Here is a 19,190-nt window from a genome sequence, read left to right on the forward strand (position 1 = left end):
TCAAAAATATAACTTTGGACTGAGAAGCTCAGCTAACGGAGGTTAATGATCCCCAATATCAAAACCTAATCAAAGAACGTCAGGCCATTGCAGTCTCTTATGTTCGCGCGCGAAGAGACAGTTCTAACACGATGCGGTTGTTAGAAATAGTAGAAACATTGGACGAGGGGGACGACGAGTGCATGGTCAAGGCACTGACTAAACTCATTGGCACGGCTAATGGTGCTATTTCTCGTTTGAGAAATACCCATTATCCAATGGTGCTGTCTGCAGAGGATCGTCTCGCGATTAAAAATCAAAAAATATGTTGGGTTTGTACGGGGGAGTTGGTAGAGGTGGATACGGGGACGAAAGGGAAAAGAGGGGGGAGGGGGAAAGTCAGAGACCATTACCACTTATGACAGGACAGGTCACCGGGGGGGAGTAAGTTTAGAGGCTTCGCACATCGATTGAGTAACTTGAATGTTAGCCAACCGTTTTTTATCCCTGTTTTTATTAATAACTCTAATTATGACTTAAAAAATATTTTATCGGCACTGACAGGTATGCACAGGGAGGGAAGGGGAGTAGACAGTCCATGGGTAAATAATTCATTTACCTATAACATTATTCCCAAATCGGCCGAGAAGTTGTTGCTTCTCGAAATGAAATGGTAGGTGGTGTATAATGGACATACGTGCTGGAATAAAATCAGGTTTTTAGATTCATTTAGTTTTTTTCCCAAGGCATTGAGTCAATTGATTCAAGTGCAGAAAAGCGACAATTTTGATAGCTTTCCCTTGCTTAAACTGCACTTTCCAGACAGTGAAATGTATGACTTATTAACCTGCAAAGGCGTATACGCATGCGACTATTACTGTTCTAGGCGCTCGCTTAAGCGAGGTGAAACTACCTCCAATTGAAGCTTTTTACAATTCACTAACCAACAGTGAATGCACAGCCGAGGAGTATGAGTTTACCAAGAAGGTGTGGGCTAAGGGGGATTGTAAAAATGCGTGGGATTTTTTTAGACTTTACATAGCCAATGGTGTTTTGGCTCTGTTTAATTGAGTCCTCAAGAATAAAGATCAAATCTATTCAGAGTTTGGGTTATATACATGCTACTATTTTTCAATACCACAGGTAGTGCTGGATATATTTTACTACTTAGCAGGAAGGACATAAGTCTAATAACAGATGTAGACCAACACCTTTTTGTAAAGCGTTCAATGAGAGGAGGGTATGTTTTTCATGGGGACCGCGTCTTGTCAACTGATCCGAGCGGACAAAGCACCGGTGTAAAGTCAAATGCAGTGTTCTTGGACATGAACTCATTGTACCCCTCGGCAATGTCCAACTACTCTTTGCCGTGTGGGAACTATCAATGGCTTGAGAATCCTTGTGAGTTCCCAGACATTACCACCGTCGAGGACAACGGGTCACAAGGATGGTTCTTTGTAATTGACGGTCACATTCCACTGGCCCTTCACGACGCTCTCAAAGATTTTGTATTTCCCGTTATCACTTGCCCGGGGAGCAGGGACTCGCTGAGTCCCTACAATCAACCATTGGTCGAGGATATGGGGATGCACTGGACTCCCTCTAAACAAAAACTAATTGCTGATTTGGTCACTAAAGAGAATATCGTTGTTCACCATGTGCTTTTGCATTTGATGGTGAACAATGGCTTCATAATCACCAAAATACATAGGGTCCTGCAGTTCAATCAGAAACCTTATTTGAAGACGTTTATCGATACTTTTGTCGATAAACGCTCTAGGGCAAACTCCAAGGTGGAGAAGGAATTGTACAAACTCATTCTAAATTCAGCGTTTGGCAAAATTTGTGAAAGCGTACGTAATAGATCTCGCTGCGACGTCGTGACTGACCCTCTAGAGTGTGCATGAATTAGTGCCGATCCCAATTTTACATCATTCACGAGCATAGAGGCTAGCATGGTTCTTCTACACAGGAAAAAGCGAATTGTGAAGCTGAACAAGAATATAGCAGGAAGTAGTTCAGTACTGGAAATTTCAAAAAAGCTCATGTTGTCGTTCTTTTACAATGTGTGCAAGGTGCAATGTGCAAGTTTACTATGGGGATTCAGATTCTCTGCTGCTAAAGGTAAATGGGACTGAAGATTTATTGGGTGATTTAGAAAAGGGGGAACACATCAGCTCGCGGATGGATTTCACCAACTGGAATCCATCACTCTACCCCGAGTTGGTGAAACGTCAAGCCCCCAACCAACTATTAATGTTAAAATCAGAGACGGGGAGTGATTTGATATCCAGGGGGGTGCTTGCAATTGCAATTGCTCACAAGTGCTTGCAATTCGCTCTCTAAAGTATAGAAATTATACTGTGAGAGTGGAAAAAAATGCAATGTCATGTATATATGACAAAGTCTATGTGCTCGAGAATGGTGTAAGTGTCCTACTTCATGGCCACTACGGTATTTCAGACCGAGTTCAATGCATAGACTATCGTAATCAACTTGGTCTGGATAAACTAACCTAACTTGAACTAACCAACTAACCTTTCATAAATTAACCATCACCATCACCACCAGCACTGACCCAACTAACTAACCCAACCTCAACTAACCTGCAGCAGTGACGACAACTATTTTATTGTTTTTCCATCGCGGCTCCCGGGGGGTGGGGGGGCCTTCCCGCGGCCAGCTCCCGGGGGGGGGGCACCTTTAAATTCACTGTAATGTTCAACTGTGCTAGTTCATGTTCCAAGTGTTTTCTGTTTTTCAAGTGTTGTTTTCAAGTGTTTTTTTTTGTACAAAAAAGTGTTCATGTTGTTGTACAGAAAAGTGTTTAAAGACAATAAGTGTTCTTGCTGTTGATGGACAAAAGTGTTTTACAGAAAAGTGTTTAAAGACAATAAGTGTTCTTGCTGTTGATGAACAAAAAGTGTTTTTATTTATATTGTACATAAAGTGTTATCATTGTTCATATTGAACAAATATTTGTTTTCATATTGCCGAAATAAATGCTGCCATGAAATATTGTTTTTTGTTGTTAACGTACTAGATAGATCAATGGGAAAATTATTGCTACTACTTATTCATTGAACACGTATGATTTACAGTTAGTTATAGTCTGACTGTTGTCAACAGCATGTATCAATTTAAAACACCCTTCAGATCGTTTCTGTGTGGACTCTCAATATCGGGGAAAACAACACTTTTAACTAAAATAATTCAAAATTGCGATAAAATGTTTTTGGAAAAACCGAAAAAAATCTACTATTGCTATAGTATTTGGCAGGAGTCCTATGATCAAATAAAAGCTATTGCCACAACCATACCAATACAATTCATACGGGAACTCGATGTTTTCAATAGTATTGAATCGAAGTCGTGGCTGATTATTGATGATTTGGCTGAATCCATTGAACAGTTCTCACAGGAAATGCTACAACTGTTCACTGTCCGATCTCATAATGAACACATTTCCATAACCCTAGTTCTACACAATCTGTTTCATCAGAGCAAATGTATGCGAACCCTTGCTTTGAATTGCACTATCTATATTATCTATCGAGTTGTTCGTGATTCTAGCTCGCTCATAACTCTCAATAAACAGATATACCCCGGCGCCCCTAAATTTCTATTGTCAGCGTACACTCAGGCGACTAATAAACCCTATGGTTACATTTTGCTAGATCTTAATCAGAGCACATCTGAGGATCTACGTGTAGTCACTGACATTTTCGACAATGAAATTACAGTATATCTTCCGGAAAACAGTAGAAAAGGCTATTAGTTGCCATTATGACACTGAAGAAACTACATGAACAAGGCATTTATATTCCGTTTTAAGCACTTCAAAACCTTTGCTTAGGAAGGCCATACTCAAATATGGTGTTGACAATGATTTCATTAATCTAATATGTGAACTCTTTTTAAATTTAAATGAAGGAATTTTAAACCTTCAATATGGTTCTATAAAAACGAAAACGAACAATCTTTCACCTTTCGGTGCCTGGTCTGTTAAGAAAAAAGGACAAAATTTTAAACGAACATAACTCCTTCAAGCGGGCGGTAGTTTTTTCAAACTTTTACTGTCAATAATTGCAGGACTTGTAAACAGTTTTCTCTAGAGAATTTCTAAACCCTATAAATTGACACCATTAGAACTTTCCCTCTCACCCGTCGAACATTTTGAAGACAATCTAAGCAAATTCATTAATGACGAGAATATTGCCGATGACAAAAACTGCTTTTACTTCAAGATGCATTGCGAAGTGTGGACAAACATAAACCTTATCGTGAGAGACCCGTCGTTGTCGCCGATCCCTCTAAACAGGAAACATCACCTCAAGATTCTGCACAATCAACGGAGAAGGAATTGAATTCAATTGTATTGAAAATTGGAAACCTATTGCCATTCACCTGTCGAGAACAGAGTAAAAGAATATTATCTTATCTCATTTTGGAAACTGGTGATCAAGTTCAAGTCGATAGCACAGGGAACCGAATTATAATTCAGGGAAAGAGTTATAATCTACTTGATTTAATTTGTGATATGGTGACGAATCGTAAAGGACTTTTATCCTTTGACAATAATCTATACACCTTTCTAAGTGTATCAAACTTCCCCAGAACTCTTATTGGCACTAAGCAAATTCTAAAGAAACTAAGAGAATATAGTCCTCCAACAACGCCGACACCATTTAAAAAAGAAGAAGAAGATTCAATATTTGAAAATACCAGCACCACTGATTTTACAACACCTGTGGCTGCTAGTCAAAAGCGAAGACAAATTGATTCACCCTCTAGTGTTCAAAAAGAGAGGGGACATTACACTACGTGTTTACGTTCAAAATGGATGAAGTTCTGAAAGGTGTCTATGAAAATATTGGTAAAGCGGGAAGTTTAAGTTCTCCCAAAACACTTTCTAGAGTTGTCTCCGGTACCACATTAAAAAATCCAAAAGAGTATCTAGAAAATGAACCGAGCTACACACTACATCGGACTCACAGGCTTCGTGGCAAACAATATCGACAAACTAAAGCCTTTTTCCCTCTGCATATAATGCAAATGAATCTCCTAACTCTAGACGCAATTCAACGGTGTCACAATGCACCCTACAAATATATTCTGGAGGCAATCAGTATCTTTAGTCGCTATGCATATGCCATTCCATTACGGTCAAAGAGAGGTGTTGAAGTTGCTCAGGCCATTGAAAGTATTCTTGAACAGGATTCGTATAGAAAAACTCAATCGGATCGTGGTAGTGAATTTGTTAATCCCCATGTGCAAAAGGTTCTATTGAAATATAATACAACACTTTATCATAGTCACAGTCCGATAAAAGCTGCATTGGCTGAACGATTAATAAAAAAGATTCGTCTTTTAATTACGAGATACTTCACGCTGAAAAATGAACCTAATTTTATTCACGATCTATATAAAGTAATGAAAAGATACGCTACATAACCACAATAATTTTTGCAAATAACTCCTTCGCATTATGCACACTATAGTGGAAATCACATTATATACTTTTTTAGAGCAATACTCAAACGGCAATGAGTAGAAAAAGAAGAAGAAATTCGATATTGGCGATATTCTCCGAATTAATAGAATTACTTACTTAGACTTAGGTCCTCCTACGCCTGGGGGCGCATAAGGCAGCAACAGTGATTCGCCACGACGACCTGTCCTTAGCCTTCAACCATAGCTCCTCCAACGAGGACCTCGCCAGCTTCGCCTCCTTCATTAGCGACCATCCAAGGGTCATTTTCGGTCTCCCTGATTTGCGGAGACCGGGGGGTGTCCAACACCATGCATCGTGCGGCAGCCTTCCTTCCCCCATTCGCACCATATGCCCCCAATACATCCATCGCCGCTTTCTAATAAGATCAAGGATGGGGTATGATTTGTCATACGATAGATTTCATCATTTCGTATTCTTTCTGTCCAATGTATATTTAGGATAGACCTTAGGCAATTATTGTCGAATGCCTGGAGTCGTCGTTCTAGTTGAGCAGTGATGCTCCAAGTTTCGCAGCCGTGCATAAGGACAGAGACCACGTTGCTATTATAAATTTTAAGCTTTAACTTCTGGGAATATTTATTATTTCTCCAAACATTTCTAAGGCAGCTGAAAGCAGACCCAGCCAATGTTATTCGGCACAGTATTTCTCTTTCGGAATTGGCATCTTGCGCAAGAATGCTGCCGAGATACTTGAACTCTCTCACTTCCTGAATTTCCTCGTTGTTAACCAAAAGTCCTTCGGCTAAGTCAGGTATGACTGCATTCTACATTTATTTGGTCTTGTTAGTATTTAGGGAGAGTCCAACAGCATTTACCATACGACCGAGTTCATTAATGTTGCGTTGCATATCTTCTGGGTCGTGGGTAATAAGGGCAACATCGTCTGCAAAATCACCATCATTGAGTTCTCTCAGTGGATTTAATTGTAGACCACCACTAAAACTGCATCCACGGAGAACAAAATCAATCACTATGGCAAACAGTAATGGTGATAGAATGCAGCCCTGCCTTACACCTGACTGAACAGAAAACCACTCCGTTAGGCCACCCTCTGTCTGTACTGCGCACATGATATCATGATATAGTGCTTTAATTATATTTACAATTTTGGTCGGAATTCCATAATGCACTAAAATCTTCCATATGGTTCCGCGATGAATCGAGTCGAAGGCTTTGAGAAAATCTATAAATACTATAAGTGGCTGAACTTGCCATTCATTGGATTCATCCAGCAGGACTCTCAGGCTAAATCTCAGGTCACAACACGATCTATTCCGGCGGAATCCGTGCTGCTCATCTCTCAGAACTTTCTCCACTTTACTTTGAATCCTGTTAAGAATTATTTGGCACAGAACTTTGCTGCCAACAGACTGTAAAGCAATACCTCTCCAATTATCACACTTAGTCTTTTGTTCCTTTTTGAAGAGTTTTACAATTACTGCCTTCGACCATTCACTAGGGATTTTTTCTTCATCCCAAACACGGGAAAGAAGTTCAAATATGGGTTCGGCTAGGGCGCTTCTACCGTACTTCAGTAATTCTGGTGATATGCCATCATTGCCTGCAGCCTTTCCGTTTTTCAAAGTCTTTAGGGCCTCCTCGACTTCAATAAGTATGAGAGGTCCAGGACATATTCCAAGATCGAACAGTGGTTCTTCAGGGATATTTAAAGTAGTTGTGGGAGGCATCTGATTTAGTACTTCGCTAAAATGCTCTTTCCAGCGTCGGACTATGTCATCAGTCTGGGTTAATAAAATGCTATCTTTGCTTTCAACTTGGGTCGACGACGCCTTTGAAATACCCGCCAACTGCTTCGTTATGGCATACACAGTACGGCTATCACCCCGTCTAGCGGCTGCCTCAGCCTGTTCGGCCATAATTTCCAGATACATCCTCTTATCATCCCTGGTTGCTGCTTTGACTTGCTTATGGAGACGCTTGTACTGCGCTTTCAGGTTATCTACATATTCTCTAGAACAAGTCGTGGTCATACTTATCTACGAGGATTTTGAGTTGTGACCTTTGATCAATAATATCCCAACTACTTTCAGATATCCACTGCTCTTTCTTCTTCCTGTTGTAGCCCACAACTTTTTGTGCAACCTCTTTCACGGTTTCTGCAATTTTTCCCACTGACTATCAAGCGACACTTCGTCCCTTAGAAGGGAAAACTTGTTTGACAAAGCTGTAGTATACTTTTGCAATACGTTCGGGTCCTGCAATTTCCTCAAATTGAAGGTTTTCACTGGCCGCTGGGGCTTTTTCACAGTTTTTAGTTTCAGCTTGAACTTGGCAACAGCAAGTTGGTGATCGGAATAACAGTCGGCACCTCGGAAGGTTCTAACATCCTCTAAACATCGTCGCCTGCGCCTCTCAATTAGGATATGGTCTATTTCATTTCGTGTTACACCATCAGGTGAGTTCCAAGTATACTTGTGAATCTGTTTATGTGGAAACCATGTGGCGCCGACGATAAGTTCATGAGTAGCGCAAAAATCGATTAGTCGCACACCATTGTCATTAATTTCCCCAAGTCCATGTTTACCGAGGATAGTTGGGGCATAAGAAGCATCACCTCCAACTTTAGCATTAAAGTCCCCACACACAGTCACAATATCATGACGATGCGTTTTTGCAACAACATTCGATAACGCACGATAAAAGTCATCTTTGGTTCGATCACAGGCATCATTCATTGGGGCGTACACTACAATAACTGTCAATTTGGCCTGTGAAGTGGCGAAACGGGCACGAAGAATCCGCTCACCAATTGGTTCCCAGTCCACTAAGCATTTTTTGGCCCGATTACTTAGTGCCATTGCGACACCTGCTTCTTTTCTAGTCTCAAGTCCGGAATACAAGATGTGGTAAATCTCAGATTTCAAAGTCCCAAAACCAGTAAGCCTGGTCTCAGAAAGTCCAGCTATGTCAATACGGAATTTATCAAGAGTTCTCATAACACTGTTGAGTTTTCCTGGCTGTGTTTCTTGATTAACTGTTCTAACATTCCAATATCCAATACGAAAACAATCGGCCGTTTTCAAGAATCCAGTCCGGGGGCGTGCATTAGTCGTCATCACAGAAGAAGAAGAAGTCAATCCGAGGCTATATGTTGCTGTTTCTTGAGTAATTAGTTTTTTACGGTGGCGGGTTACTAGCCCACCGACCAACCAACGAATTGGAACAAAATGGTCAGCTTAGATTAGTATAAGCAGGGGTACCGCGAGCAGGTTGCTGACCACCGCCCCCAACCACCAATATTTTTGAAAAGGGGAATTATTTATGGAGCACCGAACTTTTTAAAGTGTCCAAAATCCTAGACACCGAACCAACGACATATGGGCTGCGAGATACCAAATGTTAATAGATTCTCGGCGGTTTTTACTACTTTAAAAAGCAAAAAGCTATGAAAACTATCAAAAGTGAACAAATTGTAAGGGTATTAAAGATCCTTACTCGCAGGGACAAGTGGCTGTCATACGTTCATTCGCCAAGATAAGACTTGAGTTTTGATTATTGGATTAGTGCTGAAGATATTAACAATGCCCCATGATTTCTATGTGACCTTCATGTCCAATGTTTCTGATCCTCTCTACAATGATCTGAATAAAACAAGTAATTTTTGAACGAAACTCTCCCCCACCATTAAATTTGACGGAAAGTATGAAGTGGCTCTTGTCGACTGTATTCTCAAAAATACCTATGACATCCTGAGAAAAGATCGTAAATATGATATTAAAATTAGACCCTATGATTGGCCGCCACCCCCAGGTGATCAAGAACAAATTCAAAAAATCAATTGGATGGATTATCCATATATTGAATTACCCTACGAGGAACTCACCTGTATGAATGATTTATGTCGTTCTATTAATAAAAGAATTTCCGCTCGTAAAAAAGGAGCTTTTCATTTCAACTATTCAAATGAGGAGGGCAAGATCTACATTAGTTCACCTATTGCCAGCGAAAAGTTTATTCTCAATGATAACCTAAAGGATGTTCTTGGCTTTAATCTCAATATAATCAATGGCAAAAAGTGCTGGAAACACTAATTTCATTTTTGCTGACTACCCACCTGCATTCTCCACAGACACTTGTATATTTCTCTACGCCTCATTTGTGGAAACATCTCGGGTTGGTAATTCGAATGTCCCCCTCCTATGAGTTCTTGAATAAAAAACCAACCGAGAAAATATTCATCACTACAATATAAAGCATCTTCAGTATATTCCCGCAAACACATTCCTATTTGGAACTCTGTCAGTTAACACTAAGAACTGAATTAGGTGATCCCATAGCAATTTGAAAAGGTTTGGCTGTGATTACATGCCATTTCCAGCCCATCGTTCAACAAGAACAAGATGTCTAATAGAAAAGTGGTATTCACTTGTCCTGATATTGACTGCTATGTTAATACTCTTGGCCCAAGACAACAGGGCAATGGAATGGACTATTACAAGGGTCGCTAGTCAATGTCTGGCTATGGTCTTGGCAGTTGGTTTGCTAAGCTGTTTCGCTCTTAACTACCACTGGCTAGAAAATATCTTGTACCGGCTGCGACAGATTTTGCATCCTCTACACTATACGATTGGGGCTCTGGCAAGGATTTTAAAAAAAGCGCTTCTGAAAATCTTAGGTCTAGTGCGCGAATCCTTGGCTAGAAATTAAGACAAAATGGTAAAGGGTTAAAAAGGTCAAGAAACAATGCAGCATTCATCAGTCTCTACTCAGGTTGGAAATATAAGGCATCATCCCTTTTATCAACGAAAAGAGGGAATACGCCGACAGATAGTGTAACCAGAAGCCTCAGGAAGACAAATTTTAGATCGGAACTACATTTTTTTTCCTAAGATGTACTACCTGTCGCATAAGGATTCCCAGCCTTCAAGCACTGCCTAATTGAATCTATTCAATGATAAAAGTGTTGATGTCAGTGTTAAGCATGGATGCTATGAAAAATTTTATCCTCAACAACCCCTCTCTGATAATATCCACTTTCAAATTTATTCCAATGAAGACTACTTCATGGACATGTCTTCAACATTTATAGATTTACAAATGAAAGTCCGGAAATCCGATAATAAAATGCCAATTCGAGCCGATGGGATATCCTATGAAAATTATATACTACATAATTTATTTCGTCAAATTAGTGTCTAAATCAATGGCACACTGGTGAGCACAAGCAACAATCTCTCAAATTATACAAGCTATATACAATTCATGTTGATGACACCCAAGTCATACAAGGAATTGAGAGGCGCCTCCAATGGATATGAATATATTACTAATACTGATAGTACCGATGCATTTAAAAATGCTACAACTAGTGAATTATATCTAGTTGGAAAAATATATCATGAAATATTTAATATACTCTAATGGCTACCACCCAATGTTAAAGTGTATATAAAATTAACACTTGCAACCTCGAATTTCATATTTACAAAGGACTTTGCTGACAATACCGATTTAAGTCTCACCTCTGTAATATTTCATGTACGCAAACAACAGGTTATGATCGCTGTTGATTTGGCCGTGGAAAAACTGAGAGCCATTGAACATACTATTAAACCACATGTTCCTCATACAATCACCAATCAACGTCATATTGCCCTGGGGTCACGCACCTTCACCGATTCATCCTTTATCAATGGCGAAATCCCCTCGAAACTTGCATTGGCATTTGTAAAAAGCGCCAGTGCAATAGGATCGTGGACTGAATGCCCACATAAATTCGAGATGTTTGGACTTTCATCTCTTGTGTGCAAAGTAAACGGTATCCCACTCTACAATCTATCCTTTGATAAATCCTATAGAACATTGTATGAGTTGACCATGCAAACCCTAGATCATGATTCGCAAATATTTGAAAATGGTATAACCGAAGATATGATTGCTAAAACACATGGTATCATTGTATTGGATTGGTCTGGCACACAGGATATGAGTATAGTACGTACGGGGACTGTGCGTTTAGAGTGTACATTTGCCGACCCATTGGCCGAGAGTATTGCACTAATCTCACTAAATCAATATGAAACCTATTGGGAAATCACTCCCGAAGGCAGTGTTCTACTAGACTTGGCGCCATGAACAACAGTCAAATAATCAATGTATTTAATATGGATCCCTACATGTCCCAGTACAAATCCTATTGTCTGCCCTCAGACTATCTTGGAAAAATTCAAAGTGCGAACAATACCTTGATCATTGTTAATGGAAGTCCATTAACTGTGCTGACGGGTCATTGGCTGTGCATCTTTCGAACAATGAAAACGATTGAATTTTTTGATCCTTTTGGTCTACCCTATACATTTTACACACCCCACATCAGCAACTATATTGAGAGCAGTGGGAAAACTAGTATTAAAAATCAGAAGAAGGTGCTGGATCTAACGATTAAAAGCCGCCCCTTCAACGTGCAACTCTTTTTTGTATTCGGATGTCGTGGCTATACCTACAAGCAGTTTTTTTATAGTAATATTGACCATTCATGTCTGAGTGACTTTCTAGTGGAAAATATCTTCTCAGACCTATACAGTATTGATTTCAGTGCCCTAAGAATAAAGTGCTTAAAAAATGCTTGTGGGTTCGTGTATTAATAAAATGTATATATGCAACAATGTCTTTAATTCTTCATTTTCGATTTTTTCTTCGATGTATATACAACTTTCGTAAATCACTAATGCCGGTAAATTATTTGGATTAACTGCATATTGATCTTGATTGACTGCAAAGTCAGGGTCACATTTTCTACAGTACAATGTAACTTTACTCTTGTCATATCTCTTTGTATAGTCAATGATACTATTTGCATTCATATTATGAAATTCGCGAGTTTCAATCTGTCTATTTGAAGCAATATCACATACACTGTTTTCAAGTGGTGAATCACAATCGGTAGCTGCCAAATAAATATCACTTGGTTCATAGTCATAGTAGGCAGTGTCGTCACCGCGATGACGTAGAAACCAAATTGTCTTGTTACCCCAACAGTTGAATCGTAAACCCGATTCCTCTTCCCAGAATAATTTAAATCCACGTCGATACCAATCTCGTAGAAATAAACTAAAATCACGTTTGGGATTCTTTCCAATCATGGCAGGGTAAGTATTATCCCACTGGTCACATTTATAATAGTGACAATTGGAGCACAGGGGCCCTCTAGGGTGAGAGTCACAAATCTCCTCAAGACATGAATTACATCCTTTAATTTGTACTGCATAGCCTCTATGTAATTTACAAGGATTACATAATTTACACTTTTTCACTACAGTCATCAATAATTGTACAATTCTCACATTGAGTCCAACTGCCAAGAGTCTGCATGCACAATGGACATGTATAGAACATTTTTGGTTTCCGATGCCAGCTATCTCACACCTAAAACTAAACTAATCGTCCTCGCACCATAAATTCACTGAGAGAGACGGAGAGAGGAGTACCTCTGTGACGTTACCTCTTTCGAATGGCGGGGGAGTCATCTACATTGAATCCATTGGCAATGTTTTCAAAAGTGTATCCACAATATGATTCTGTTTTGTTCCAATTAATATATCAATAAATTGACTATAAGCACTTGAGTCACATTTTAAAAGTTTCATACAATAGTCCAATGGGGGAGAATCAGTTTTCAATATATTGTCAAGTGTTCCCTGAGTGAATATCTTGCGTTGAAGAGATAACTCGAGAATATCCTCATCCAAAATCCAATGTTTTTCCGTAAACACTAGATTAGAACTAATTCTCTCTTTCTCAAATTTATTCATTTTTCAGTCCTTTCACTCTGACTGCTGACTCTAGACTGACCCTGATTCGTCAGCCCTGACCAGAAAAGCATGTACAATTAGCGATAGAGTTTATTGTCTTCGATATGTTTCACTAATGCACTTAAAGCACATTGAAGTCTATTCACATGTGCTATATCAACTTTAACGGCGAAACATAATTGATCTTCCATTTTAAATTTGCTCAAGGATACCACATATCCTGCATATACTGCATCCCATTCCAGACAAAGCCGTGATCCTCTCGTGATTTCCACCGCAATTTTTGGTGCTCTTGTACTTTTGCTATCAGCCCCACTATCAACTTCTAAGAGTGTGGACATTCCATTTACTATAAAAACAAATATATATCCTAATGACTGTTGTCAAAACTGTTTTTCTTAATTTTTTGAATACTGTTCACAGACTAATAAAACCTTGATAAAAATACTTCCCGCGTATTCTTTCCGCCGCAAATATGTAACCAAGCCCTCTGATTGGCTGAGAAGGAAACACAGGATCTAACTGTTTCCTATTCCTGGAAACTCATAATATTTGCCTCGAGCATGTACTTGCCCAAAACAACAACAAGATCTTGAAGGAAGTGTCATTGACTCTGTCCCCGTTAGACTCAATAATCCATCAAATTGAGAAAGTTCCTGTTTTTCCATTCTCACTGACAAAAACCATAAAACACATAAATTGCTGTTGACAACCATCAAATTGAGAAAGTTCCTGTTTTATCATTCTCACTGACAAAAACCATAAAAGAAACATGAACTGCTGTTGACATTCATCAAAAACATCAAATAAATTTACCAACACACATAACCGTCCAAGAAAACATCCATCAAAGTGAGTAAATTCCTGTTTTTCCATTCTCACTGACAAAAACCATAAAAACAGACATAAATTGTGTAAAAAAAAGTTGTAGGTGGCAGCAGGGTGTTCTCGTGGGAGTTATAGGGTCATCTCTACTTATATATATATATATATATATATATATATATATATATATATATATATATATATATATATATATATATATATATATATATATATATATAGGGGGAGAGGGAGTTTTCAATTGTGTATATACATAGAAGGGATGCTTTTGGGCCTGAATACCCGCTCTCCCTTCTATTAATATATTTACGATTCTTCTTAAGACTTTTTATGTTCCCTAAACAATTAGTCTATTTTTGTTTATGTATGATGCTAAACTCCGATGTACGCCCATCAGGTTCTATAATGTAGTATTTACTAGCCGAAATAAGAAATGAAAAAATCCCAATCGGTATTAGTTTAATTTTTGGTATTTCTTATAACATATGCCCCTTGAGGTCTTGCCCCCTTGGAAACTCATTCCTGTATCCTTACTTTGTTTTAATATAATTTTATTTGTTACATAATACGCTTCTATTTTTGCAGGGATGGTTTATTTTCATGCACCTCAGACTCAGACGATTCTGTAATCCTGCCCTCCAATGGTTCCTCAAAGGTAAGCCCTCAAAAAAATCTGTCTGGTTGGGTATCAGCAAGTCTGCTTTGGGTATCATTGGAGGTATTTAAGGTTTTCATGTTACTCAAGTGACTACTATACTGTAAAACGACTATAGTTGGTCAAATAGGATTAAGTATTCACTGATATCAACGAGTTAAGAGAGATTCGTCAGCCGTCCGATCAGATCTTTAGAATTGTTGCCTCTTCCCTTGTAATCATTGTTATGGACTCCTTTTTGACTGTCTTTGCAACGGCCGTCTCCTAAAATTTAGGCTCTCGTAGACAAATAAATTTTTCGTGTATATTATTGAAATATTAAAAATGTAACAAATTGCCCCCTCCTAGATATTGAAAAATATATTTTGCCCTACCCCTACATTTTCGTGAACTGGTGCCCTTGTAAAAGACCTTGGATGGTTAACGATAAGCCACTTGAATAATCACTAGCATAGACAAAAAAGGAATCTATTTTTTTAAGGGTTGCAAATCTTCCTAATTCCCAGAGCCCCCATCTCGGCTTTAGTAACTCAAAAGACGTTATGTGATATTTTGGTTAAACTGAGTTTCATAACCTGTATATTTAGACTCTGCGCACTTTATCTATTACTTCAATCCGTTTTTTTCTAAAATTGGTTCTCAAGATGCTTGGATATTTTTGTTTTATTTACCCTTCGCTGCTTTATATTAGAACATCAAACCTCTTTAATTATCACAGTCAAATTAGATATTTGTTTCTTAGATGCCTCTCCAACATGGGCAAACTTCGAATATAAATAGCGCTATGCCAAGAAATTCCGGATTCTCAGTGGAAAACATTTCTGTCAGTTCCCCATTGTCCCATTTATAGATGCTCAACTTAACAGGCCTATACAAAAAAAAAAAAAAAAAAAAAAAAAAAAAAGAGCTTTATACTCTCCCCCTCTAAGAAAGGAATACGACTCTCAAACTATAATTTTGGCCAGATCTTGGTGTGAATAAAGGAGTATTAAGCTTGGTTGTAACGAAGGTTAAATTGACTTAATTTAAAAGAATTTTTTCATTAGTGCAAAACAAAAATTGCTTGGTAGTTCATAAAAAATCGACAATGTTGATCGGAGGGAATCCAGAATCCGAACAAAACCAGCTAATCAGATGGGATAAATCAGTTTGCGGCCTATCATCGAGTGAAATTAAGCTTCTATCAATCTAATTGTCCAATTAACAATTTCAAATTGTCTATTTACAAATTGCTACCAAAAGACCCAAATGAATCAAGAACATAAAAAGAGGGAGATGAAATCTCAATTTCAGGAAAAATTTTTGTGGGAGATTTCAAAAAAGTTTCATCTAAGAATGCAATGGGTGATCCGTAGAAATTGACTATCAAGCTAACCCTTTTCTAGCAGTGCTTTGTCGGACTGAGGTTTTTTTCTCATGCACTTAAACTCAACACGTTTAATCCATTTGCCTATTTCGTATTTGGTTCTGTAGATTGGCTATATAAGCTAAAATTGATAGGCTAAATAATATAAGGTTCTATAGGCTACATAACAGTTATTGCGTTGTTTTGTTTGTTTGTTTTTCAAAACTGGGCTATATCCCTTTTTTCACTCGTAGATATACTTATACGTAAAACGGGACCTATTATCGAAAGGCAGGCATTCTTCTCCACATATTGCACATCTGGGGCAACTCGTGACACGTATAGACACATTTTTCCTTCGCGTTGTGTGCGCCACATGGTGTACGAGAATTTTCTGAAGTGGACATCCCTTTGCATCTGTTATTAAGTTTGTTTTGCTCAATCTCTGATAACTGAAATAAATTTCTTTGGACAAATATCTGCTTATTAAAGAAAATCCAAAGGGGATGCTACCATTTCATCTAACCGTCACAAGCACTAAACGTCATTTCGTCGATAAGGAAAATCCGTCAGAACATCAACACGTCACTTCATCGATAGTCAAAATCGCTACCCGTCAGAACGTCGACAGTCATAACATCGACACGTCAGTTCATCGACAGTCATAATCGATACCCGTCAGAACGTCGAGTCATAACATCGAAATGTCATAACATCTAAAAAAATTTTTAGATGTTATGACGTGTCGATGTTATGACTGTCGACGTTCTGACGGTTAGTGGTTCTGACGGATTTTCGTTATGTAAAAAAATTTATAAGTTTATATAATAGTAATAAGTATATAATAGTTTAGAAACAAATTTCGGCTATATATTTGCACATCAGGGGGTTGGAGGTAAAGCATAGCATATATTAAATATGTAACTTAACATAAGCTAAGTATCTTTCCCCCCTAAACCCCATAAAACTAAAGTTTTAAAATTTTAGATGTTATGACGTGTCGATGTTATGACTGTCGACGTTCTGACGGTTAGTGGTTCTGACGGATTTTCGTTATGAAAAAAAAATTGATGTTATGCCGTGTCGATGTTATGACTGTTGACGTTCTGACGGGTAGCGATTGTGAGTGTCAATGTTATAACTGTTAAGATTCTCAAACGTAGTGATTGTGATTGTCGACGAAATGACCTGTTGATGTTATGACTGTTAACACTCTGATGCGTAATAATTGTAACTGTCGATGAACTGACCTGTCAATGTTATAATTGTCAATGTCCTGACGTGTCGATGTTCTGACGGTTTTTTTTTCGATGTCCTGACGGTAGTGGTCCTAACGTGTCGATGTCCTTACGCCTTCCCAATCCAAATCACTATTGTCAAGGGTCTTGCCCTTTCGTAAAATGAATGTCCTGTACATAAATTCTTTTGAATTACCGCGTTGGAATCATTACTTGGTTATTGCACTCAATGTTCTTTTGTACCCTTTAAAGACAAAAACCTCACATGTAATACATGGGTACAAGTTTTTATAATTAGAAGTAAAATAGTTATAATCGGTTTTGCCGGAAGTGGTGTTTGAAAAGTGTGAGATATTTAAGTTCTAACTTGTTATTTATAAACGAAATTTGATGGTCGTGAACTACTGTTTGTTTCAATGATTTTTTCTTTGTTGCGAAAATGTGCGCTTTGTTTAATTCGATGTTGAGAACTGAAGAGCTGCCAACTTTCAAAATCTTGTACATTAAATGTGCATGGCACACATTTGAAAGGGTGTCAACTGTGGCGTGAGGAGCTATGGCGGGAGTGTGCTACACATGGTGGAATAAATGGCACTATGGGAAGTACATCAGTTGGTTGAGAATGAACAACCCCTCGTTGACTGTTGAGACCACAATATTTAAAGATAGTAAGATAATTCTCAGAGTATAGCTCGTAGGCAGAAGAATCCGGAAGGGTAGACAAATTATAAGAAAAAGTAAAAATCAAACGCAGAAGAAATTATGGGATAATCGTGAAAATGTGTATATTTTGGAGACAGTGTTGAAAGTGAAGGGAGTCAGGTCGGAGGCAGGGTCGAGGCGTTCAAGTTGAGTAGCCTCTGCAGTTGACTACAGTGTGCAACCATGTGCCATGAAAATTAATTTTCGGTACTTATTTAAAATCCAGAAAACACGCGATGAATCGCATCTAGAATAAAAAAACAGGTTTCCGCTGCTTGTAAGCACAAAAGGATTACTTTTTCGATTTTTTTATTTACAAAAAAAGACTTAAAAATGCATCAAAAATGTGGGTACTTGTTTAGTATCCGGGCAACACGCGAGAAGTGAAGTTTGATTAATGCTAATGAAATGAAACGAAGTATGATAAAAATATAATATAGCATATAAGCATAGCATAACATTTACTAAATACGAACCTAACCTAACCTAGGTACCTTTTTTGCCCCTTCAATCCCAAAAATCTAAAGTTTAAATCTTTGTCACGGAGTGAGCAATATCTTACTAGGCAGCGAAAACCTGTTTTTCATATAGCATCTTTGAGGTTTTGATGCGGTCTTTCTCGCCTGGTGCCCGGATTCTAAACAAGTACCAAAATGTGTTTATATTTATTTTTGTGGTTCTTGTGTAGAATACGGTAAGTACAAGGAATTGTATTGCGAGAACAGATAGGTATTTTACCTGGTAATGCCTAGATCTTGTATAAACAAAGGGTTTCTCACTCCGGGAACTACATTTACACTTTAATTTTTGGGAGTTTAGGGGGAATAAAAGGTACCTAGGTGAGGTTATGTTACGTATTGAATATATGCTATACTTTACCCCACCTCCCCTAATGTGCAAATATATTGGCCAATTTTGCTCATAAACTATTATATTTTCATCCTATTTTGTTTCGTTTAATTAGCATTAATGAAACTTCACTTCTCTTGTACTTACCGGATTCTACACAAGTACCATTTTTGTTACGTTTTTACCAGTCGAAAAAACATTTTTTTGGGATGGGGAGGAGGTGTCAAACCCCCTAGCCCTCCCCCCTAGATACGGCCTTGTTATCAGCATTGGCTTTATTACAGTATCCTTA

General features: G+C 38.3%; 2 protein-coding genes across 3 annotated transcripts in view; one reads left to right on the forward strand and one right to left on the reverse strand.

Annotated features, from left to right (window-relative positions):
- The window catches only part of Traf4 (TNF receptor associated factor 4), a 209,117-nt gene that overhangs the window by 57,688 nt on the left and 132,239 nt on the right, over window positions 1-19,190 (forward strand). For both annotated transcript variants that reach the window (XM_089086228.1, XM_089086227.1), the window contains one exon: window positions 14,695-14,764. In XM_089086228.1, coding sequence (XP_088942354.1) covers window positions 14,695-14,764 — 70 coding nt within the window. The remainder of the gene's footprint in view (window positions 1-14,694; window positions 14,765-19,190) is intronic.
- Window positions 7,416-8,344, reverse strand: LOC148954314 (protein CFDP2-like). Its single transcript, XM_089087021.1, has one exon. It carries the CDS (start codon window positions 8,311-8,313, stop codon window positions 7,603-7,605), a length of 711 nt encoding a protein of 236 aa, XP_088943147.1. The 5' UTR covers window positions 8,314-8,344; the 3' UTR covers window positions 7,416-7,602.

This window comes from Artemia sp. Qi Xiang Cuo, chromosome 3, assembly GCF_049724085.1.
Source record: "Artemia sp. Qi Xiang Cuo chromosome 3, ASM4972408v1, whole genome shotgun sequence".
NCBI lineage: Eukaryota > Metazoa > Arthropoda > Branchiopoda > Anostraca > Artemiidae > Artemia > Artemia sp. Qi Xiang Cuo.